General features: G+C 44.9%; 1 protein-coding gene across 2 annotated transcripts in view; it reads right to left on the reverse strand.

The window, feature by feature from the left end:
• The window catches only part of LOC138569274 (multidrug resistance-associated protein 1-like), a 1,459,677-nt gene that overhangs the window by 386,925 nt on the left and 1,048,297 nt on the right, over positions 1-24,455 (reverse strand). For both annotated transcript variants that reach the window (XM_069647112.1, XM_069647111.1), the window contains exon 23: positions 215-525. In XM_069647112.1, coding sequence (XP_069503213.1) covers positions 215-525 — 311 coding nt within the window. The remainder of the gene's footprint in view (positions 1-214; positions 526-24,455) is intronic.

Genomic DNA, 24,455 nt, shown 5'->3' on the forward strand with positions numbered 1-24,455 from the left:
CCTGTGAAATTTGGGCCTACGAGCATTGCCACCAGCGCCCAGAAAGGGGTATTATCAATTTTTGTGCCCACAACTTTTAGTACTGCTACAAACCATGACATACCAAATGACGTTTCAGATAAGAACATGCGTGTTTCGCCGAGAGGAATTTGTATGTTACAGGTTGAGATGTGTACCATTTTTGCAGTTGTTTAGTAAGATGAACATCACTCACTTGCAGAAAGAAGTACAGCAGGCCAAAAGGTAAGAATGCTAACGCTGCGAGTGGAGTGGCTACTGCAATGATGAGAAGGATTTCTGCAATATTCAGGAACATCATTATGGTCATCATGAGCATATGTGGGATGATGTTGTCTACTGTGTCCATCTCTTTGGCAAAACGGTTCGTCAAGTTGCCGCTTGGAGTCCTCTCGAAGAAACTTAGTGGGCACCTCAAGATGCTATAGAGAAGTTTAAAGTGCAGCTTCTTCGAAACCAGCACTCCACCGAGTATTACCACTGCCGTAGCTGCAAATATCCCTAAAACTGAGCAATGGAAAAATATGGTGAATGTTTAATGTTCATAAGTGTCGAAAACAGACATAGCCATCAATTTAGGCAGGTATGCCTAATGTTCAAATGAAAAGGAAGGTGCCATATTATCCTTTTTAAAATGTATTTACATGCTTATTGTTACCAATATAAACCTTTTTCACAATTACAACAGTTATCAATACAATTAAAACAATACATTCGATGCATACATTACAATTCATTCAGTACATACAATAAAGAAGATATAAAACAAAGAGGTACACTCGTCCTTATTCAAAATATTCAATCCATAAATTAAATCTGCATATTCCTAATATTTCATACACATATTTCAAATTTTCAATCAACCCCCTCATTAAGCAGGTGTATCCCAAGATATAAATTGATGTTATCATCAACCGTCAATACCAAGCTACATAAAAAGAAGAAAGACGCTTATGATGGTAAAACCACTCCTTCCCAGATATAACAGGCTGCCCCATTTATAACCAAAGATCTGGCAGAATATATTGCAGCCCAGAATTGATCATGCGAGATCGATGTTATTCCACTGACCAGTTTGGCATAACCTTTTAGATAATATTGACTCAGCATGGGGCAGCTCGTCAATAGGGGCCTTGATCCCTCCAGAAGTAGTTTACAAAATCTACATTTCCTGGTGTGCAGTATTAAAATTGCTGCAAAAAAGTCGTCTGTGGTTTCACCCGGTAAAGGTGTACCCATTATACCATTATACCATTTAAGGGGAGCAGGGGCTGCGGAGGTGTCCCCCGCTCCCGATAAATGGTATAATGGCTCTGGGGGTGTCCCCCTGCATCCATTACATGGATTGCAGCGGCAAAACCACAGCCTTTTTGCCACAATCCTTTGTGTAAACAGCCATTTTTGCCACGATTTTAACACATGGAACTCATTTCCTTTCTTCAATAGGAGTACCAACACAGACACCAATGTATTCATAGCATGGTAATATATTAAACCTTAGGTAGATTATAAAAACGCTTAGGGTCATAGCTACAACATTTCAATAGGTATTCACTATTGCTCCGTAGGTTAAAACCCTGAGTGGCATATTGTCTGTATCCCTTTTTAAGCCAAGTGAGTCCACATTCAATGAGAAGTCCATTTCTCTTGCTTTAGTTTTTAGCTTTAGGCAGACATTTTCCTGCAGTTCCGGGTACTCAAAGTGTGGTTACAGACAGATGGTGTGTAGGAGCACTTCAGAGGTTATGGTATTATTTTTCACTAGAGGATTACTTTTCTTCACCAGGTAGCCTCTATCAGGCTCCGCATGAAATCTTCTGTCAAGCTCTGCAGCTTAAGTTTAACATATAATTTACACTGTTGTACTTTCCAGAGGGAATTTAGAGATGTAAAGCCTAATTCACACCTAATGGCCCCAATAGGGACCGACCTTAGTAATCTAAGTATGGACCTCCACAGTTTACCCTCAAACCTATCAAACCGTTGAACATGTCGTTCAGTGAGCACCTCGAGTCCGTATAATATGCTTGGTATAATACACCCCTTTTTGCAAGGAAATGCTTGGTAATATTCAATTTACTAATCACCTTTCTAGTCACAGTTTTCTCATACTGTTTTTGTGAGGGGTTTGTAAAAATAGTCATTCCAGGATATACATAAGAAGATACAACTTCAAGTGGCACTCCAGTAATTTCAAAACAAAACGTGAGTTTACTACGCAAAGGCACACCTATTGCCATCACCTTATTTAAATGTATCACAATGTTATTATCTGTGGCATAATTATACAGTGCTTTTAGTGAGCGATGCAAGTCATTGCCAACATATTTCGTTACTCCCAATCATGGGGGAAAACCCACGTATGTCCTTAAATGCTGCGTCCATATCAGCCAGATAAAGATTTGTCTGAATGTTTTAGTTGGCTTCCCCTCGGTGTCCAGGCAAACTGACACTGTGGTCTCAGTACGTGTTGCTTTAACAAAGTGCAATGGATATGGACATATTGTCCAATTCTGTAATCTCGACCAAAGCCTCACTCTATCGACACTGTCGAAAGCAGTGGAATAATCCACGTAGCACAAGTAAGGTTTTTTTCCCCTTGCTGGCCCTTGTTCCAGATGTTAGGTAATCCAAAGACAAGATGTTATCCAATGTACCCAGGCCACATCTAAAACTTGTTTGTTGGTGTGACAAAAGTCGGTTTTGTGCAGTCCAGCCATTGATCTTAGTTAATAGCAGGGTGACAAAAATGGTGTCATAGTCACCATACAGTAATGTGCTGGGTCGAGTCGCGACCCCTTTTTATGCAAAGGTATAAATAAAGCTTCACGCCAGCTTGAAGGTACTTTTCCATCCTCCCAGATAGACAAGAATAATCTAAGTAATATTGGGGCCAGCTAGATGGGTCATGTTTTATAACTACATTCGACAGGCCTTTTGGGCCTGGCGCTGTTGAGTCTTTCAATCTGGTAATGACTTGCATAACGTCATCCAGATCAAACGGGAAGTTATATCCATATTTATGTTCAATGTATTTCTCTGTTAAATTTAGGATAGTCTCACCATAATACACTTTGCTAATATGCCTCTGCCAAATTCTTGCAGCTATAGGATTAATCAATTTAGGATCCTTCTCCTAGCTATATTGTCGGTAGAAAAGCCAGAATGTCTTAGTGTCTGTAGAACTAAATGTATTGATCAGTAATCTTCAATTGGCATTCCTGACATCCTGGTCATACGATCTCAGATAATTTTCATGTTTCTTCCTAATAGTTTCCAAATAATTGTGATCATCCTCATTTTATCTGCCCCACTTAGCACAACAGACCATTTTATTCTATGAATGTCTCCCCTGTATATTTGTTTTCTTTCCTGTATAGTCGTGACGTTTCCCATTGGTTGACACTACTGATGATTTCATGGCCTGTACCAGGACATCACCCAAGATGTTTACTATTTCTAAGTTTCCCATTTGGGTTATATCATTAGTAACCAAAGGGCACTTAACAAGTACCTGGTTGAATGTAACTATTTTCAAGTCAGAACTTCGATCCTGTTCCACCCTAGTGATACCTATAGGTTCTGGGCATTTTTCAACTAGTCGTTAGTATTTCTGTCCCTTAGATCTAATTTCAGGATCTTGATGTCATATCCAGTGATCATCTTAATGCAAAAAAGCAGCAGCAGGAAAAGCAGAATTTTAAAAATGCATTTTCCAACACTTTTATATGTGGGGGGTGGGTTATGGTATATAGATCTATATTAAGGGGATAACGGGTCCCCCATGCATATAAATACATGGAAACATGTATTTAAAATGGCAGCATATTCTGCTGCAGCATTTCCAGCCGCAACATTATCACTTAGAACCCTTGTGGTCACTTAAAGCAGTCTGAACATGAGATAGTTGATGAATATTTCTCTTCATAATACCATTTGTGAATATAGTCTACTCGAGAGGAGGCCTTGCCATTATATCAGGTGTTGCAGCCATTTCCAACTTCAGTGTTTATGGGGTTCAAATAGTTTAAAGCCATTCCAACCATTTTTTTTCATTTTCACTTTGGGTTGTCTCCCTAGTTGTGTAGTTAATGGTCATGTCAAGATTTCCTTTCGATTCATCATCACTATGCATATCTTCTATAGCTGCTTGGTGATGATATGCATTAAGATCTCTTACTATTAATATTCCAGCTTTGGTGTGGTCACTAGACCAAGAATCAATTGTACGTTCAACATAATTCATAATACTAACAGTGTTTAGTCCTCCCGGAGGATCATATACATTGATGACTAATAGGCTCCCCGGTAATTCCCCACCTGTTATACAAGCACTTGGTGCTGAGAAGGAATAACCAGATTTATAATACTCCTCTATCTTAAGTCTAGACTTCACCCCTATACACAAATCTCCTGAAGGTCAGCCAACAACTGTTGTTCTTGCAAACCGTTGGATAATGGTTCTACTGTCATTAACAATATTGCTGCATAGGTTAGTCTCTTGAAAGGCAAACATTTCACTATCGGTTAAAATTGCCCTTCCCTCCATACTTGTAAAAGCCTGTAAACTCTGGTAGCCCACGAGATAATAGATATACACTCATTTAAATCATCATATCATTCATATTAACATCTCAAGCTTTCTGTGGTCCACCGTTCAACAACCTTGTTATTTTAATTACCCTTAACAATGTTAGTATGTGCATATAACAGACTCAGATATAAAACCATAATTATCGCTCTTATCTATATTTGAAGTCTTCATATCACAATTATTTTCCCACTGAATACATTTCTTCTTAGTTATTATGAAGTCATAACCCAGTTTTAATAATGGAGCAGACAACAAAGCCACTAGTTCAGTTATTATCAGGGAAACAAATTCCACTTATAGCCCAGTTGTCAGCACTATGTAAGTCAGGTAGTTCCACAAGTAAAATGTCTGTAGATGTAATCCCAGTCAAACGGGGAACATGGTGCAGTAAATTCAGCACCCCTTGTCAGTTTAGAAAGGGACTATCCCTAGTGGCAAACATTTCCACAATTTTTATGGTTTTACCCAGTTGATCGTCTTTACTCAAAGGACAAACCTGGACTTGTCTAGGCTCCTCTTGGGTTTTACCAGTTCGGTGAGGCTGTATGTGTATGTGATTAGAACATTACCCATGCTCTACCAGACAAGTCCAGTCTCCTTTCCCAAGTACTGTTCGAAGTTCTTGCTTCTACTGAGCATATCTGAGCTTTCATTGGGGGAATTTAATGGTCGTTCATTATCTTCTGCACAGGTAACTGGCCGACCCAGGGACCTTGTGCCATTTATTATATTCTTTTCTTCATTTAAGTTTGTCCATGTATTTCTCGGTTGAGCAGTCCCTTATCCTTGGCTGTTGGACTAGTTCCATTTGGGAAATCCTTCCCTGTCTGGTTACTATCGCCCCCCGCCCTTTTCTCAGGGGCCTTTTATTTTTAGTTAGGGTGAACCATTGGTCGAAAGGGCCTCTTAATTGGGAGTCATTATGCAAACTACCTGTTAGCTTAACAGGACTAGTTATATTTGTTACGAAGTGACTCACACACCTTCTTATGATTGACTTGCCAGGTTTATTAACAGCTTCACAAGTATCTTTACAGGCAGTCATTTAAGTTACATAAAGGACATTGAAGGACATTTACACTGGCAGCCCATCACCCAGGCAGGGGGTTCACCAAATGACCTGGGCTGGAACCTTCAGTCACACATTCCAACACTCATACATCAACACTCCACATGACATCACAACATTCCTTCTCAGCCAGGCAAGACATATACAACACATCCCCCCCCCTTTACATTAACACACTGCACACACTAGGCATTGCACACAACACAACTCCCCTGCTTGCAACTAATCACAACATGCAAAACACCACGGGACACACCTCCACTCATACCAACACAACCCATCCACACAGACTCGTATGATCAGGGCAGGCACACTACATGTGCTCAAACACTCATGGCTCTAATCTTATCCCAGTGCACTGGCCAGGCACACTGAGACGAACAACTAAATATATGCACACTCTGGACCCTGAAAGATGGTGCGAGTCTTCAGTAGGCACGCAGTGCAGCTAGGAACAACTGCCTGCACGCAATAAAAGAAAAACATTAGTGGTACAAGACCACAAGATAGAAGTACATGTGTGACCTTTCATGCCCATCACCAACAGACATGCTCCTACAAACACTGGGGGCGCTACCACCCGCACACATACCTCTTTACCCATGTGTGACTATAATAACGGTCCCACCCCAACCAACTGGGGGCGCTACCACCCAGCACAATAGCTATAACTCAAGTAGGACTGTACTCAAAGTCGCACCTTGTCTGGATGGAGTTACTACCCCTCAGAATAGCTATTGACCCTGCATGACTATATCACACTCACGCCCTCACTGTAATGGTGGCGCTACCACCATGCACCAATATATGTGGCCTCACCATGCATCTGAATTATTGAGACACTTCCACACAGAAGTGGTGGCGCTACCACCACAATCCAACGTATACCGTTAACCCATGTACGCCCCTACCACAGACGCACCCCTACCATACTTAATATTACTGCTGAAATCACAACCCATCTCAGTATATGGTAGGTCAAACATGTCGGCTAGGCACAATCCCCATCAGCCAAAGCATACTCCTATCATGTCAGCCAGGGACACTCACCATCAGCCAACAATGCTCCTAACATGTATATAAGCACCATCCACAACAAGGATTAAAAGCACTCATAACCGCTCCCATCCATACCCAACCCGACCAAGCATCACACATCATATTATGCATATTACATAACATTGTTCTTTGCATTTGCACTATTGTGTTCCTTAAAAACCATACACCTTTTACATGAAGCTTAAACAATATAACTTCCAAAAACATTAGATGCGACAAATCCAATGCTATAACTCAAGTAGGACTGTACTCAAAGTTGCACCTTGTCTGGATGGGATCATATTTCGACCTAGTGCTGATGTACTTTTCTGTTCTTTATGCTTACAAGCATTGTTCTTAGCCTGTCTCCTGTTATTTCACTTCCTTCAGGCTCTTTTTTGCCTCACATATGTAATAACATTTTCACTTTTGTTCAGGGGGGGGATCAATATTATAGATAGTGCACTCTGGTTGTTACAAGTGCTAACTGGAGAACTATTCTCACACGCTGTTTGGATCAAATCGGATTGTGAGATACTGTCAAATTCATCCGAATGAGCACATGTGGGAGAATTATTTTGCGGCAAACTGTTTTCCAATATTATATCTACTATTTTTACTGCAGTCATATTAAGGTCCCTGTGCTCTTTCAATAATGAAGAGAATAACCGGTCCGGCGAAGCGGAAAGGTTCATGTCAATTATGTTTTCACAGTGCTCTGGTTGATTACTTTTCGGTTTTGATGGTATTCGCATAGAATCATATCTCAGATCGTAGCAGAGGTTTAATAATGAATTATTAGCCACCTCTATATTTTCTTTCACAATCTCTGTCTGCACTGATCCCCATAGGGGGCAACAGAGTTTCAGTGCTTCTATCTTGCCTCGTTGCAAATAACCCAGTGATTTTGGCTTGTTCTGCACCCTCCGTATGTCCACCCTTTAACAGGGCCTTGGCGTTGTCAGGTCTCTCGTTTTTATCTTGTGCCATGGCCGTAATTAGTGAGGATGGACAGTCCGGAGTCGGCTGATTGGCGGTTATTTTTCTGCAACATACGCGCATAGCTTAGGTGGGATGTTCATTAAGTACGCAATTGAGACCTTTGATGTACTATTTATACCTTGTCTAAGGCGCAATCCTTATTAATCTTTAGAAACATACCTCTTTACAGCAGACTTACTCGTGCGACTGCCGACCCCACACCGACCACCAAACACTTGGCTACAACACTACGCGCACAGGCCTTGCGCTGCCAAGTGTCTAAATAGATGCACAACAAGTTTAAAGAGACCGTAGCAGTCAGTCCTTTCAGTGGGGTAGAAAAACTGGGTCCTCTTGATATGTAGCCACGCCAGTACCACCAAGCACTTGGCTATAACACTTTGCGCACACGCTTCATGCTGGCAAGTGTTTCAATAGACAACAAGTTTAAAGGGACCGCAGGAGTCAGTCCTTTCAGTGGAGTAGAAACACCAGGTCCTCTTGATATGCAGCCACGCAATACCACCAAACACTTGGCTACAACACTTTGCACCATATAATGAAATTATATCAACAATAAAGCATCAGGCCACTTCCACATGTGCACAATTGAAAATAGCAAAGGTGGAGATGAACAGCATGTCTGAATTTATTATTTACCAATGTTTACTTTGATATCATCAAACAAAATATGTTATTTTGTTTTTTTAATTAATCAATAAAACGAGTATTGTTTACAGGACAATGCCCACAACGCAAATTAAAACACTAACAAGTGCAATAGCTACAATGTACCTCAAGAAAATGACTTCCCTCATTCTGAACTTATTGCAAAAGGCTCTGGTTGGGATGCCCAGCCTGGGGGTGGAGCTGCAGGGGATCTCCTGGCTCCCACAGCATGGCATGGTCAGCACTCCGGAACTCACCAGATATATCATCTAAACAATCCAGTTAAGGGCTGATAAAGAAAACATAGTATGTATGATAGTGACAAATATTTCGTGTTTCCGAATGTCATTAATCACTGGCACTATGATTGTTGTATTGGCTTAGTACTTCTGGTGCCAATAGCTGCTATTAAGTAATTCACTTAATGTCAAATCACCTAATGAGGCCAAATCAAATGTTTCCCTGTACAAGCAATGAACAAGAAAATGCTAAACCTTTCAATAAAATGAATGCCAAAAACCCTCCAAATTAGGGTCACTAGAAAACTGTGGAGAAACCTGGCCAAACCTGCCCAGAGAGTACACAAGTGTTTTATCACTGTGTTTCTTGCTACATTAGCCAGATGTAAAGGGCCTGGGAGGAGGAAAGGGAAAAGTGGACAAGAAAAGGGGAGATTATGAGCAAGCAGAAGCCCTGATCAATGAACGCCAAACCATCTTCCACCTCATGTCTTTATGACACCAACTGCACAGACAACTCAGTTTTCATGAGACCGGCTTCAGCAAAGGTAACTGTTTGGAAGATGAGTCAACAAACTGCATGATTTCCTTTTTGGCACATGCACTTCCAGCTCTGTTACACAGTGAGTATCCTACCAACATGCATTCATAAACTGAAAACAGTGGTTGTGGTGGTGGTTTTGTTCACAGCAGAAAGTCATGAGCAGGTATTATAGGCCCGAAATCTCTTCTGAACAACTAACTTTTGAAATGCTTCCATGACTGGCAGGTGGCCCACATAATATGCTAGCTGGTTTGATTAAGCAATCTGAATGCAAGGAGAGTCTGAGAGTTACTGGGTTCGACCCCACAGGTCACCCCATTCCTGAAAGATACTATTAACTCGAGCTGCTGCTCCATGGATTCTGCTTGCTGTTGGGATTGGAGGGCCTCAATCCACAATGTCAATAGTGGAACAGATTGTTCCCCTCATCAACAACTTGGAACTGGCTTCTACTATGAAAACCTGTGTTCGTAGGAGCCAAGAATGGAGAATCGCAAGCTGAAACATGGGGGAAAAGGGAAAGAAATGGTGGATGCACATTGTCTGAGTTAATTAGGATCTGTGGACATGTGCATGCTAAACGTGAGCCTTAGAGATGCTAGCATAACTAGGTGTAACTTCATTTTCAGTTTTCAGGGTATGTCAAGATCAATATCTTTCAATAAAATCATGCAATCAGTTTCCATGGCGTTACCATACCAATCATTAACCCATGTCATGATCACATATATTCTAACTGTAATCAGATTGAAGGATTCCCATACACTGAGCCTCCAGGATATGTTAGAAGAACTAGGAGAGGAAGTGTAGCGTGCTTTGAAGCCACTCTGTGTTGAAGGAGGAGAACTTAATGCTCACAAATAGTAATGGGTGTTAGGGGCACCAATGAAACAGCAGGAGGTTGATGTTTGTGATTGGGGCGTTGGCAGGGCTTTAAACTATAACTCTTTCTGCACACTCGCTCTGTGTCAAAGGGAAAAGGTTTAAGTATAGTGCACATTTCCCGACGTGTGTGGTCAAGATGGTTACTTGATATTACTAAGGGCACACATACTGCTAACATGAGTGCTGAACTGAGCAGGCAGAGAGTAGGGAATGTGGCACAGTGAAGGCTAATCCTTTTCTGAGTCCATTAGTTGGCCAATCCAGGGTCTTTATTAAACATGCTGGCAATGAAAACCCAAATGGGGATGGTGGAAAATGCACAAAAGGCCCCTTGGCCAGCTTACTGTGATGAAATGACTTATGCTCTTCAGAAGTACACGGGTGAGTAGAAGTGAAACCACTTTCTCATTCCTCACACTTATACAAACCAATAGTGATCCCAATCATAAAGGTAAAACAGACACAGTTAAGAGATATTCCCTCCTTTGCCTTTTGCCGTAACGTGGGCGGAGGGGATGCTACACTCTCATAAACAGCAAAGTATAACAGTCCTAAATAACGAGAATGTCCAACCAAAGTTATATAAAAATATATATAAATAATTTAACAAAACATCTGCAAAACTAAATAGAAAAACACTTTATATGCATCGGTCAAAGTATGCAGCACAATGGAAAAATAAGCAGTGAGAGAAAAGTCAATAATTAACCGCAGTGAAGGTAAAAAGGATATGTTATGGTATGAAAAGGGATGAATGGTGACCTAGCCAATCTGTGAGGCCCAAAGATGTACAAAGGGGGCATTTACCAGTCACTAGTAACTGTTGTGGGTCTTGGCGGTTTCCCAATGGCGAACCAGGCTTCTAGGTGCTGCTTGTGCGGTTCGATGTGGCTCGAAATGTGGTGTTCGTGTTCTTCCAGATGGGGAGTAGCGTTGAGCATGGATTGAACTGTAGTTTGTTGCAGCTCGAAATAAATGCTTGAGGAAGGGTGGATTGTGAGGGCCGCAAGGGTCAGTTCAAATGCACAGATGTTGGTGCTGTTCCATGTGATCAGTTTGATGAAGTACTCAAGGAAGACAGATGGTCAGGGTCACCAGGGACGCTTCAATGGTTGGTTTGGCATTGAAGATGCTGGTAACTGGATTGCAGTTCAAATCGGGTGGTTTGATGCAGTGATTGATGGTCACTGTTTGTGAGGCCACCAGGGTCGATTCAACTGGTGATGATGATCTACAACACAGATGCTGGTGGTTTGTAAGGTGGTTTGAATGCGGCTTGAACATCTTCAAGTGCCAAAAGGCAGCAACAGAGGGTTCAGCAGGTTTGAACTGGGTTGAACGTGCTTATGTCACGACTCACAGGGGGTTGACAGCAGCAAATAGAGGGTTTATGGCTGTCTTGGTTCTCAAGTTTTGCAGGTCCATCTGTGGGGTCTCAGGGAAAAGTGCAGTGCTTGTTTTTGGTCTCCCAATGCAAGGGAGGCTGGTGCACAGGAGTCCTTCACCAGGATGATGGCCTGGGCAGCAGTGTGACTGGCAGAGATGCAGGTCTTGTTCCAACAGCAAGGCTAACCACCATGTCCCCTATGGATGGTTAGTGAACAGGGCTCATCCCTGCCTTGGACACTCCATCTTCACCTCACTGGCGGAGAGCTTTGGAAAGTCAACTCTTTCAAGAGAGGTCCAATGAATTCTTTCTCAAGTGATTGTTCCAAAATGAAACACTGAAGGAGGGGGAGACCCCTTCTTTTGAAGCCAAATGTCAACAAGTGATTGGACTAAAGCAAGCCTGCTTTAGGGTTCCAAACCCTGTCCGAAGGATACATGGGGCCACATTACAATTTTTTCCGCCCCCCCCCTCACATGGGCAATTACCGGGTCATTACAGCCCTGCCGCACCCGGTAATTGCCCATTTGCAGGTGCCAGAGAAAAGATGCTCCCCATTCCCATTCGGCCCCATAGAGCTGAATGGGAATGGGGAGGTCGGATGCACCGGCACCGTTAATAACGGTCCGGCCTGGCGGGCAGAAAGGCACCTGCGAGCACAGCTTGTAGTTTGCCAGTCCGGGAACTATGGTACCGGCATGCTTACCGGTACCGTAGTTACCGAACCGGCAAACTTATAATGAGACCCATGGACTTTGCCTTCTGACATCATACCCAAAGTGCTGTGTGTTAAAGGAAGTGGAGGAGACAGGAAGGACGAGTGATAAAGAGAGAATACAAGATAGTGGAATCTTCATCCAGCTGAGCTCCCCCTGTCTTAACTGTCTCCCCCTTTCCTTGCCAATAGCATGAAAAGCCCTTTTGATATGCAGGACCCTGGTGTGAGACTGGTGTTTTTGAGATGGGTGCGCCCTTAGATTCCTGTTTCCCAGGCCAGCTCCTGCTGAAAGACTGGCTCACTGCAGAGAGTTTTTACCCGCCCTCACAAAGGGTCAAAAGGAAAGGCATAGCCATCCAGTCTCCTGCACTGCCACTTGGCAGGACCAGGCTATCTGACCAGAATACACATAACCCTGTGATGTCAGCTATGGATTTTGATAGACTATTGACTGACTTCCTCATTAGGGAAAATGACATGGGTGGCATTTAGATTTTTAGTGAGTGTGATGGACTCCTCTGAAAAAACTGGGGGGGAAATTATTGTGCGCAGTGGCTTGTTTGTTAGGTTTGAGCGGGATACTCAATATGCTTTTTCTTGATTTCTTTTTACATATTTCTCAAACACTTTGTTATGTTATGAGGATTTATTCTGTGCACCGCTACCATATGCATGATCCCCATGCCTCACCTGGCTGTATAAGAAAAGGGGGTAGGGTTGGTTAGTGAGGGAATAAGGATATGATAGAATTATGCTCTTCTGTTTATGCTTGCAGAACTAGGAGAAACTGGCATCAGTGCTTGTCAGCTTTAGGGTGTGCTTTGTTGTCTGAAATGGGCTTGTTGTGTCCAGACGGGTAGTGTCCCGTGTCTGGGTTGTTTGTTGCTTGCAACTGTTTGGTCTTGTGACGTGGTTAGCAGTGGTTGTGTGGTTTGTATGCTTTTGTGTGTATTTTGCTGGCCCTTTTGGCATGTGTAGTTGTGAGAGCTAGGCGAGTGTGGAAAAGAGGAGGGGGTGGTTAGTTGGTTTCTGATTGGCTCTGGGTGTGTGGTTGTTTTATTGTTGGTTCTTCGATCCGCATTGTCACGTGTTTGCTTTGGTCTAAGAGCACTGTTTGTGGGGGTGCATGTTTTTATGCTTGTCAGGGTGAATTAAATAGCAATGTTTTCAGTCATTTTCTGAAAGTTATGTTGTCCCCCGTTTTTCTTATTTCCTTTGGTACCAAGTTCCATAGTTTGGCTAGCAAATAGGAAAATGTGGTTCCTCCGAATGTCCTTTTCTCGTGGTGTTTCGTTTCTACTTGGACGTCGTTGCTCGATCTTAGGTTTCCTCTGGGTTGATAGCGGTTGATTTTAGCTTGGAGTAATTCGACTCCTTGTCCATGTAGTGATTTGTGGGTGATGCAGAGGGCGTTAAAGTTAATAGGCCTCATTACGAGGTTGGATGTAGCCAAGCCCTTAATAAGGGCATAGCGACCGCCAAACTTGGGTCTGGCTTCGGGTCCCGCGAAAGGGGAATTCCGACCTTGGGGGGCCCGGTAATTCCCCTTGCGCAGGACCCGAAGCCAGTACGTCCCCATTCCCATTTGAGCCCCCCATAGACGTTGTTGCCTTACCGCCACAATCGTAATGAGGCCTAATGTGTTTTTTTATTGGTTGCCAGTGTACACTTCTCAGGGCTGGTTCTTCTATTTAATCCCAGGAGTAGTCTTGCTGCAGTATTTCTGATGCCTTGCAGTTATTTGTGAGGTGTTCTGGCATTCCGAGGTAGAGACTGTTTGCATAGTCTAGCCTCAATAGTACCAAGGAAATGATTGCAAGGGTTCTGTCTGCGAAGTTGAGGTAAGGATTATGCCTCTTATTTGTCGCATGAGTTAGAAGCATTTTTTTGCTATTGCTTTGACTTGTGGTTCTAGAGAAAGTCAGTTGTCCATGAGGATTCCCAGGTTTTTTATCACTGAAGTTGTCTCCAGTTGAGTTCCCATACACAGTGGCCAGCTCGGGTATGTCTGTGTTGCATCTTATGGGTCTGAAGCCGACTAGGGAGTGGTTGAGTATTCTGTTGCTTTCTATATGGTTGAGTAGCACTTTGCATATGTGGTTTTCCAGGATTTTTTCTGCGTAAGGTAGATTTGATATAGGTCTGTAGTTGTTAGGGTCTTCTGCATTTCCTGTTTCATTTTTTTAGGACGGACTTGATGTATGCTGATTTGAATGTTTTAGGTACTATGTTTAGGGATAGGTTCGTTAGTAGTCAGAAGTATGATGCTGGAGTTCTGTCGTTGAGCAGTTATTTGAAGATGCCGGGTGAGCATGGGTCACAGTAGGATCCAGAGAGGTTGGTGTCTTTTATTAGTTTGTTGAAAGTTTCTTCACTTATAGGTTTGAAATAATTGAGTGTTGCGGTGGTTGGTGGCATGCTGGTTTCTGGCAGTTCTAGGGGGGGGGTTTTGGTAGTGCAGCTTGCATCGATGGTGTGTTGTATAGCTTCTATTTTTGTTCTTAGATGGGTTATGATATTGTCACATGAGATGGTACGACAAATTTTCGCAAAAGGTTGGGTTGTTCATTTCCTTGATTATTTTGAATAATTGTTTTTCTGGGTTTGTTGCCGATTGGACTTTGGACACTTTACTTGGCAGCTCAGATAACAGAAGGATACCGGTATTCGTCCGCTGCAGGTTACAAAGTTCTGTGTACATTTTACTTACAAAGATGTATTCTAAGCTGTTGAGATGTCGTCTTAGAAGAACCATTTATTTTTTAAACGTGGTAGGAGGTTCTGTTAATGATATAACAGGTACGTTTGAGGGATGGTTAAGACATGGACTGAAAGTGACAGGCGATGGGCGCTAATTAGTTCCTGGTTGACTTGATGGAGCGCCTGATAACATTCCCCTTGTTTCTCAATGTGTGGTATCATTTTTCCTTATCACCACTAGGTGGCGGCAGAGCGCTATTCTAAGGAGACCAGCCTGCGGTAATAAAGGGCTCTTGCTAATTTGCCCAGCTCTGAAGTGCTTGTTCAAAAGGCATTATAGCCTATTGGAGGCCTGTAGAGGGCGCGCACTGTGCTATCTAATGCATCCAGCCTTCCGAATGACATGCTTCTAATTAGACGGACACAGTCCTCTGCAACGGGATTAATTTCAGACCACATTCAGGAGGACCTACCCTAATGAAATATCAATGCTACCGCATTTGTATGTAGGTCTGCAGTACAGATCAGTGTTAACCTCTGTGGCAGACCTCCAGAGCCAGTCCATGGAAATATTCTCCAATTCACACTGCGGGATTTCAACATAAAAGAGTCGGCAAGTTGGAATTCAACTCCACAAGCAGGGCAGTCACATTTAGCAGAGACTGCGCACTAGGTAGATAAGGTGAATAAAATGTGCAACCTGCATCCTAATAGCTTGTGACTCTCTTTCTTTTAATACCCCGTGCGGGGTGAAGGGTTTTATTGGGCGTGTGCTGAGCTTCTAAAAGGCTACTCTTTAGGGCGGAGCGTTTTAAGGAATTTTAAGTCGTCAGACCTTTTCACACCTTCCCTAAATATTCACAATTGGACATCCCTTTCAAGTTATTGAAGGAGCCAGATAAAGGTCACCAGTGCCTGAAAATCGGAGGACGCAGACCTTGCTGTTCCTGGCTCCTCAGCCTTGGTAAGCCCGAGGGCCGCAGTATTGTTGTTTCAAACGAGTTATCATTTTTGCTTGAACTACATTTTCAAAAGGCACAGAGCTGGCAGTATGCTATAGCAAACTGGACTACCTGTTCAATTATGTGTGTGGGTGGCAAAGGGAAAGAGAGAGGTAAAGTGAAAGGTGTGCTGAGGTTTTAACCCTTTAAACATAACCTACATCTATGGTAAACGTGCCAGAAAACAGACTGGAAACATGCTGTAAAGATTTATTCCTACTTTATTGTTGATTATTGGTACTAGAGGGACTATATCAGAAAAGAGAACTTTGGTTCAAAATAAACCCTAGTAATCAAATGTTTTCCATTATAATGCATGAATACTTGTGCGGATTGATTTTGGATGGGGAAATGAGAAAGCAAGTTGCTCCCTGTGCATCAATGAAGTATTACATCAGTACAATATGCCTGGGCTGCTAGAAGCCTACAATTAATAGGAGCTGTTTACATCTCTGCAACGTGCTTGAAGGCATGCAGTAATTAGGCAGACATTTCGCAGTCTGTGCAATACACTGGACATGTGGAAGTCTTACAGAAACAAATGCCCTATGGCACAAACTACACTTCTCTTGTGCAATAGCACATTGCGAGAATACCATTGCCCAATAGCCCTCATTGTAATCAGCTAGACAAGTTGAACCTGACACGAGTACTGGCAAGCATTTGCCAATCCATGCACTGTGCTTGAAGATAGAAACTGCAATTAAATCTAATGGACCATTTTTGCTTTTGTAATGGTGTGGGGAATGTAGAATTGCAGCAAGCTTTATGGGGCACTTGTACCTTTACAATGTGCACAACCATTAGAAAAGTTCAGTAAGCACTAGGTGACATTTGTCAATCATAAATGTGTTATGAAGAAAGTGCAATGAATATAAAATGGAGCATTTCTCCTTCTGCGCAATGTGCTGAAAATTGAGGTAGCAACAAACACACTGCCCTATAATGAGCTTAGAAAAAACGCCACTTCTGAGGCCACCAAGTGTGCTCTGATGTGTGCTGCTTAGGCGCAAAGGGACTAAAGCCCCCTAATCAGACCCCCCTCTGGGCGACCGCGCCAGAGCTTGCCGCAGGGGAACGCCTGGTGAACACCCAGATGAAGTTGGGAGCGGATCCTCCCGCTCCTAGGCGAGATATTGCTGGAAAAGGACGGGTCGGAGGCGAAGGGGAGGGTGTCTGCGTCACAGCCCGGTCCGGTGGTCCTACTAGGCAGCGCAGATCCGTGGTGCAGCGGGTGGTCGGGGCCCAGCTGGGACTCCCATGGACACCAGAGTGGGCATTGCCCTTCCCTGGGGGATCAGAGGAAGCACCCAGAGATTGATATGATATGGCATTTATAACGCGCCTATACACAAGTGTTTCAAGGCGCGACAAGGCAAGGGGGGGGGGAACAAAGGGAGGACGGACAACGATCCTACTAGGCCAGGTGTCATTCAGATCACGCAAGTGCATGGGAAAGGGGCAGGGACAGTGCAGTACATGGCAAAAGATGATAACAATAAGTAAGTGGCTGCCAGCATGTGGCAAGTGCATGGATAAGTGCAGATAACTGGTGTCACGGGCTGGGAGGGGAGGGGACTGTAGGGATACAGAAACAGTCCCCAAGTGCCAGCATGTGGCAAGTGCATAGATAAGTGCAGACAGCAGGTGTGACAGGCTGGGAGGGGGACTGTAGGAATACAGAAACAGTCTCCAGGTGCGGGAGTTGCCAGGAGGGCAGTGCAGGTGTGAGATGCTGGCATGGGAGGGACCTGGTCCCGAATTGGGGGTGTCTGGGCCCCCTATTTAGGGGCGTGTGCCTGCCTCCCTGCCAAGGTACATCACAGGACGCACACGGCGTGGCTGGACCCCTGGAAGGACTGGAGGTCGGGAGAATGGAGGTCAGAGGGCAGAGCGCCCCCCCCCCGTGCTGTGCGACCAAGAAAAGGAGAGTTAGGGGGCAAAGAGGGGTGATAAAACAAAACGGGATGCAGAATGTGGGACTTCCCTGCCCCACTAAGGACCGTACATCTTGGGCATCCTCAGCTGCTCGGTGATTGCCATTTGGTGTCCAAGAGGTGCTGGTAGGGGGACTACAGGGGTACAAGGTACTTTAGAAGACACACACTGGAAGGCAGGTCAGTCCACGGCAGAGATGCCCCTAGATAAACTACGGTACGCCTGCCTTTAAGGGCAGGCACATGGACGCGTAGACCAAGCGAGCCAGTTTTAAAAACTGGGGAGTTTTCGAGCACTGGGACACCATGTCGGCTGGAGTGGGTGAGTCCATGGCTACGAAAAGCGATGTTGCAGCACCAATGGAGGAGATCAGGAATAGGAGAGTTGACATTGGGGGTAGGGTAGATAAAATCACCCAGAGGCTAGATAAGATGGAAGACAGACTTGAAGAAGTGGAACATAATCAGTCCTCCCAGGATGACCTGAAGATCCAAATGGATGTGAGAATGGAAAGGAGAGAGGGAGAGATCACGTTGAAGATGGATGACGTTGAGAATTGGGAAAGGCAGAACAACCTAAGACTCTTTGGAATTCCGGATAAGGAGGGAGAGATGGAGACAGATCTGAGAAGAACCCTCCATGAAGTTACGAAGGTCATCTTTGAGGATGACACCATTGACAAAGCTAAAATAGAAAGGATACACAGGGCTGGTGGCTCAGCAGGGGGCCCCAGGTCAGCCTTGGCCCGATTCCACAATTACCCAGACAAGCACAAGATTCTGGAGAAAGCAAGGAAGAGGGGCCAGTGATGTATGGCAACTCGAGAGTGATGATTTTCCAAGACCTGTCGTCCCTTACACTGGCCAGGAGATGACTGTGCTCACCGCTCACAAAGTGGCTGAACGAGAAAGGGGTCCGGTACAAGTGGGGATCCACGTTTTCCATCGCTTTCGAGGTGGATGGGGACAAATATAAACTGTCCACCGAGGAGGAGATATGCAGGGACACTTGGAGGGAGTTACTTGGAGACTCTGGGGCCCCTCAGGGTTCCAATGAGAAGGAGACTGGTGAGGATCAGTGGCATATCAAGGGACCTAATCCCGGGATCCCAGAAGTTTAAGAAGTTGAACCCATCCCCGGCCGCCGAGATGTGAATGAAGCCAGTGGCATATTTTTTCCTTATGTAACTAATGCTAGGAGAAGAGAGATAACTGTAAGATGGGGAAGACGGGATGGATTTTGAGCAGTAACTTTGGTAAAACAAATGCCTGCCAGGCACCTAGAGAGAAAGTGAACCTAAGGAGACGGTGGAGGATAGTAGATGTTATCTGTTGTTAATAAGGTTGTTGGGAGTGGGGTGGGGCTCTGGAGGAAAGTGGTTTGTGGGGCGGGGACCCGAGTGACTGGGTTCTGTTGGTGGTTCAGTATCAACCTAGTGATAGCAACTGGGGAGGACCGGGTGCCGCTTGGGATTGGGGGTGGGGTGGAGGAAGGGGTTGGGGGATGGCGGCAGAAAGGAGGAGTTCAAAGTGGGGTAACTTGATGGCAACCGCAGGAAAAGGGGCATGAGGGGGGCAACTGCGGATTGGCACACTCAACGTCAAGGGACTGAACTCCCCAATGAAGAGATCTCTGGTTGCAAGGGACTTTTCAGAGAGTTGAGTGAGCTGTATGTCATGTTTTTTAAAGAGAGACAATTTTGTAAGGGAGAGTAATGGAAAATTCCTGGTGGCCTGGCCGGTCAAGTATATTGAGGCTCTGGTCTGGTGAGGAAAGCGGGGGTGGGTATCCTACTTGGCAAAACACTTAAATTTGAGGTGACCATGGTCTGGTCGGATGTCGAGGGAAGGGCCTTGGTGGTCTACGCTACCATTAGAAAGGTGCCTTTTACATTTGCCACAATCTATGCACCCTACCAGGGTCAGCTGAGATTCCTGAAATATATTCTTCTGAAAATACTGGCTGAGAGTGCAGGTCACCTCATTGTGGGAGGTTACTTTAATATATGGGCAGATGTTAACATGGACAGACAGGGGTTGCAGGACAGGGAACAAGACTTGCCGAGACCGGACTATGGGAGGTTCAGGAGACTCTGGAATTGTATGGGTTGCGGGATATGTGGCGCCACTTTCATCCACAGGAGAGGGGGTATACATTTTATTTAACCCCCATGGATCCTTTACTAGGATATATTATGTATATGTTTCAAGGGATCTGTGGGAGGAGGCATGGAATTCGGATATTCTCCCAACCACCTGGTCAGATCATGATATGGTCACATTGGGTCTGGACTGGTCGGATATGCACCCTAAGGGCACTAGATGGAGATGCAACAAGTCCCTATGGAAGGACTCGGTATTCCACCAAGCGATGACCCAGGAAATTGAGGAATTTTTCATTATAAACCACACAGGCAAGGTGGACATGAGAGTGGTATGGGAGGCCAGGAAAGCAACCTGGAGGTGTGTTCTTATTCAGGAAGGCGCACAGAAAAGAAGGGAGCAGACACTCATTGAGAATAGGCTGCAGGAAGAGATACAATACCTGGATAAACAGACGCATAGTGCAGGGGTGAGGAGGGAGGAGAATATTAAAGAAGCCAGGGGGAAGAGAGAGGAGCTACGGCTCCCAGAGGAAGGGAACATAATACACATTCTGCAATTTTCCAAACAGAGGTTTTATGAGAAGGGGATAAGTCTGATGCACTCCTCGCGGCTAGGTTCAGAGGGCAGCGATCAGGAAGGTGGATTGTGGAAATTGAGGGGACTGGCTGGGGAAAGATACAAGTCCTCAACTGAAGGGATTCACGAGACATTTGCCTCTATCTACGAGACTCTATACAAATCTGAGTGTATGCCGGGGAGGGAGGGATTGAGGTATACCTGGCGGACATTCCCTTGGCCAGATTGACAGAGGCAGAGTCTGCAATACTGGATGCCCCTATAATGGCCAAAGAGATTAGGACAGCAGTGAGGAGACTGCCGATGGGGAAAGCCCCGGAGGAGGACAGGTACACCGCAGGGCTCTACAAGTTCTTCCCAATGTATTGTTGCCATTTATGATGGAGCTATTCAACGACATATTGAACACAGGTAAAGCCCCAGAGTCTTTCTCAAGGGCATTCATCATGGTGATACCCAAAGAGGGGAGGGATCCCAAGAAATGTAGTGCATACCACCCTATCTCCCTTCTTAATATAGATGCCAAGATATATTAACCAGGTACTGGCGGCTAGGTTGGAAGGTTACATACCATGTCTAATCCACCTGGACAAAGTAGGTTTCATCAGGGGTTGACGGGGCAGACACTATGAGGAAAACGTTACACTTGAAGCATGAAGTCCGGAGTGTAAAAGGGATCCCTCACTTCTGTCAGTTGACACTGAAAAGGCCTTTGCTAGAGTGGAGTGGGAGTTCCTCAAAGCAGTGCTCGTCAAATATGGCATAGGGCAGGTATTTCTCTGGGGGATCATGACGATGTAAACCTCCTCCAAGGCATGCATAGCGGTGAATAGGGGATACTCCCTTTGGTTTGAGTTGGGTAGGGGGACAAGGTAGGGATGCCCACTCTCACCCTCATTGTTAGCACTCTCATTAGATCCCCTTGCACAAAGGATTAGAGGAGACATTAAAGTAGAAGGATTACGAGTAGGTGGGGTGGAATACAAAGTCGCATTTTATGCAGACGATATGCTACTGCACATAGTGACTCCCATGACGTCCGTGACAGCAGTGCTCCGGCAGACCGAGCAGTACGGCTCACTTGCTGGCTTTAAGATCAATAACGCTAAATCAATCTTCTTCCCCTTGGATAGGGATAGAGAAACGGGGAGGAAATGTTACGATTCCTAGGAATCAATGTCACAAGGGAAATGTGGGAACTGTTCGGGATGAATTCCCCACTCCCCCGATGTCCAGACTTAAGGAGGATTTGATGAAGTGCAGTAAACTCACAGTATCCTGGTTGGGTTGACTCAAGGATTTGACGAGGTGTGGGAAGCTCACAGTATCTTGGTTGGGCTGACTCAATGCACTAAAAATGGCCATCCTCCCTAGACTCCTGTACCTGTTTCAGATGCCTCCCATCGGTATACCAAAATCTTTAATTCAGGAGGCGAAGAGCACCCTATTGAAATTCCTTTGGCAGGGGAAGAAGGCCAGAATAGCTTGGGACGTTCTGGTACTTCCCAAGGAAAAGGGAGGGGTGGGCTTTCCAGATGTGAAACGCTATTGTAAGGCTGCCCAACTTAGAAGCCTTAATACCCTACCTTAGAGCTTAGGAGCATCAATGGATCGTACTAGACAACCTGCACCTGAAACCAGCCACGGTGGGGGAATGGCTTTGGGTACCAAGAGATAGGATCCCCCATCAAATTCGGGAACATCCTCTAATGGGGACCATCTGGGACATTTAGAGAAAGGGGGCAGAAGTGAAGAGAGTCATGACATGGCCTTCCCCGTTAGGTCACCGTGGGTCAGGGACTCGATCACAAACCCAGAAATATTCCAGAAATGGTTTGAAGCGGGGCTGGAGAGGATTACTCAATTGTGGAAGGAGGATAGGTTCATAGAAATAACCAAGTTGGAAGAAGCACTAAGTGTAGGTTTACCCTTAGTGTTCCTGTACCTACAACTGAAGGGGGCACTGACCGACAGGGGTTGGAGTGAATAGATACAGCGAGACCTCACTCCCTTCGAGAAAATTCTAGAACCCCAGTACAGAAACAAAGGGCCTGATTTCTGCAATGTATGGAGCCCTTGTCGACTCTGTGGGTGGATCACAGAAAAATTGAAAGGAAGGTGGGAACGGGACTTAGAAGAGGAAATAGAACCCGTCCTGCGGGGGAAACTGTGTAAGGGGGCCTTGCAGACTTCAATCTCATGTCAATATAAACTACACGCCATTAAGCTCCTACACAGGTGTCAATTTGACCCGGTAAGACTCTCTAAAATGTATCAGAATGTAAGTCCGCGTTGTTGGCGAGAATGTGGGGCGAGGCCCGATTATTGGCACATGTGGTGGGGGTGCCCGAAGGTGCAGCTCTTCTGGGACAAAGTCTTGGGGTGGATTAAAGAAGTGGGTTGGATTCATAGGGTCAAATCTCCCCTGATTGTTCTATTTGGAATGGAGAAGCAAGAGGAGGACCTCATTATACTACCTAGGATGGCCTTGTGCCTACTACTAGCAGCAAGAGTATCCCTGACCACAAAATGAAAAGGTGTCCACACCCCAGACAAAAATGAATGGGTTAATGTTGCCAAGAACCTATATGTGATGGAATGAATTACAGCAGGACTGCATGGGCGGGCAGGTCCTCTGGAAGTGGAAGGGGGTGGGTTTGTAGAAACGTACCCGAGACCCGATGCACAAGGGGTATGGGAGGACACGACAGAATGGGAACGAAGAAGCTGTGAGCTCTCGGGGATGAAAGCACTAGTAGGGCCTGATCTGCCAGGGGAACAGGAAAAAAGAGGGGGTCAAAGAGGTGGCTTTGTGCCAATGGCTTACGTTTTAGAGTGTTGTAGGAAGCCAAAGAGTTAAAGAAGGGGTTCAAGTGGAGGAACAGTACCAGGGGAGAGGGAGGGACAGGGGACGAGGGGGGAGAGGAACTTGGTTAATGTTGATTTGCAAGGGGGGTATAGGGGATATGGAATGCTATTCCATTAACCCTGTCATTGCAAAGTGACTATATGCCTTGCAAAGTTGTTTAATGTTTTGTGAACAAAATCTTTAAAAAGACTAATTTGAAGGGAAAAAAATGGCACTTTAAAACAAAACCTTCTTTGAGGAGATACATGGACACTGCCATTCCATACATGGATGTTAAAAAGATGCAGAGTATGGGGTCCAAATGATCCTCTTCTGTAGTCCCTCATGGTCAGGAGGTAAGAGTTGTAAAGGGAGAACTCAGCTGATGCAGTCCTCGTATTAAGGAGCTGTATGCATGTGTGCATGCATCATCCATGTGTACCAACCTCACACAAAAAGCATTAGTATTAATCGTAGTGGTCCCTTGTGGAGCAACACAGGAGTCACCATCCGCGACTACCAACGCGATTAACTCCATCATGTAGGCTCTCATCCATACAGACATGCAAAATGGCAATGGGGGACGGTCTGTGGAACAGAAAGCTGGCCTTAAATGGGAATGAATCTTGTCTTTTTCTCACAGTTCGTGAGTGGGTGAGCGAACTATGCAACAGTGCGGTGAGGACAGATTCCCTCCAGAGCTTAGGTTTCTAGAGCCAACAGGGTGCAAGAGCAGTCTTTTGTAATGTGCTTCTGTATTTAAAAAGGTTACCTTACAATTGGTTTGGTCCATGGACCAGGGCTCTGAACAGAGAGAAAGCTTGCAAAAAGAGAAGAGAAAACCTCAGAGGCTTCACCACAAGCCTTTTGGAAGAGGGTGGCTGAAGCTTTCTTAGACCCTCATGCATGAAACAAGTCTTGTCTCATCAGTGTTGAAGGGGTGCCACGCTGCAACATCTGATGCCACTTGCACGATAGGCTGCACCACAAACAATGGATGTTCAGTTTTTTTATTTTTTTCTAAAGCTCTTGTGCAGAGTGTACGCCCCATTATCACCTAGGCTGGACTGCATTCCTGGTATCTCTTCACCCAATGTCAGCTGATCAAGATAGGAGGGCACAGCAGAATAGCATGGTTCCATTTA

This window comes from Ambystoma mexicanum, chromosome 2q (assembly GCF_040938575.1).
Source record: "Ambystoma mexicanum isolate Mex_15411 chromosome 2q, UKY_AmexF1_1, whole genome shotgun sequence".
Taxonomy (NCBI): Eukaryota; Metazoa; Chordata; class Amphibia; order Caudata; family Ambystomatidae; genus Ambystoma; species Ambystoma mexicanum.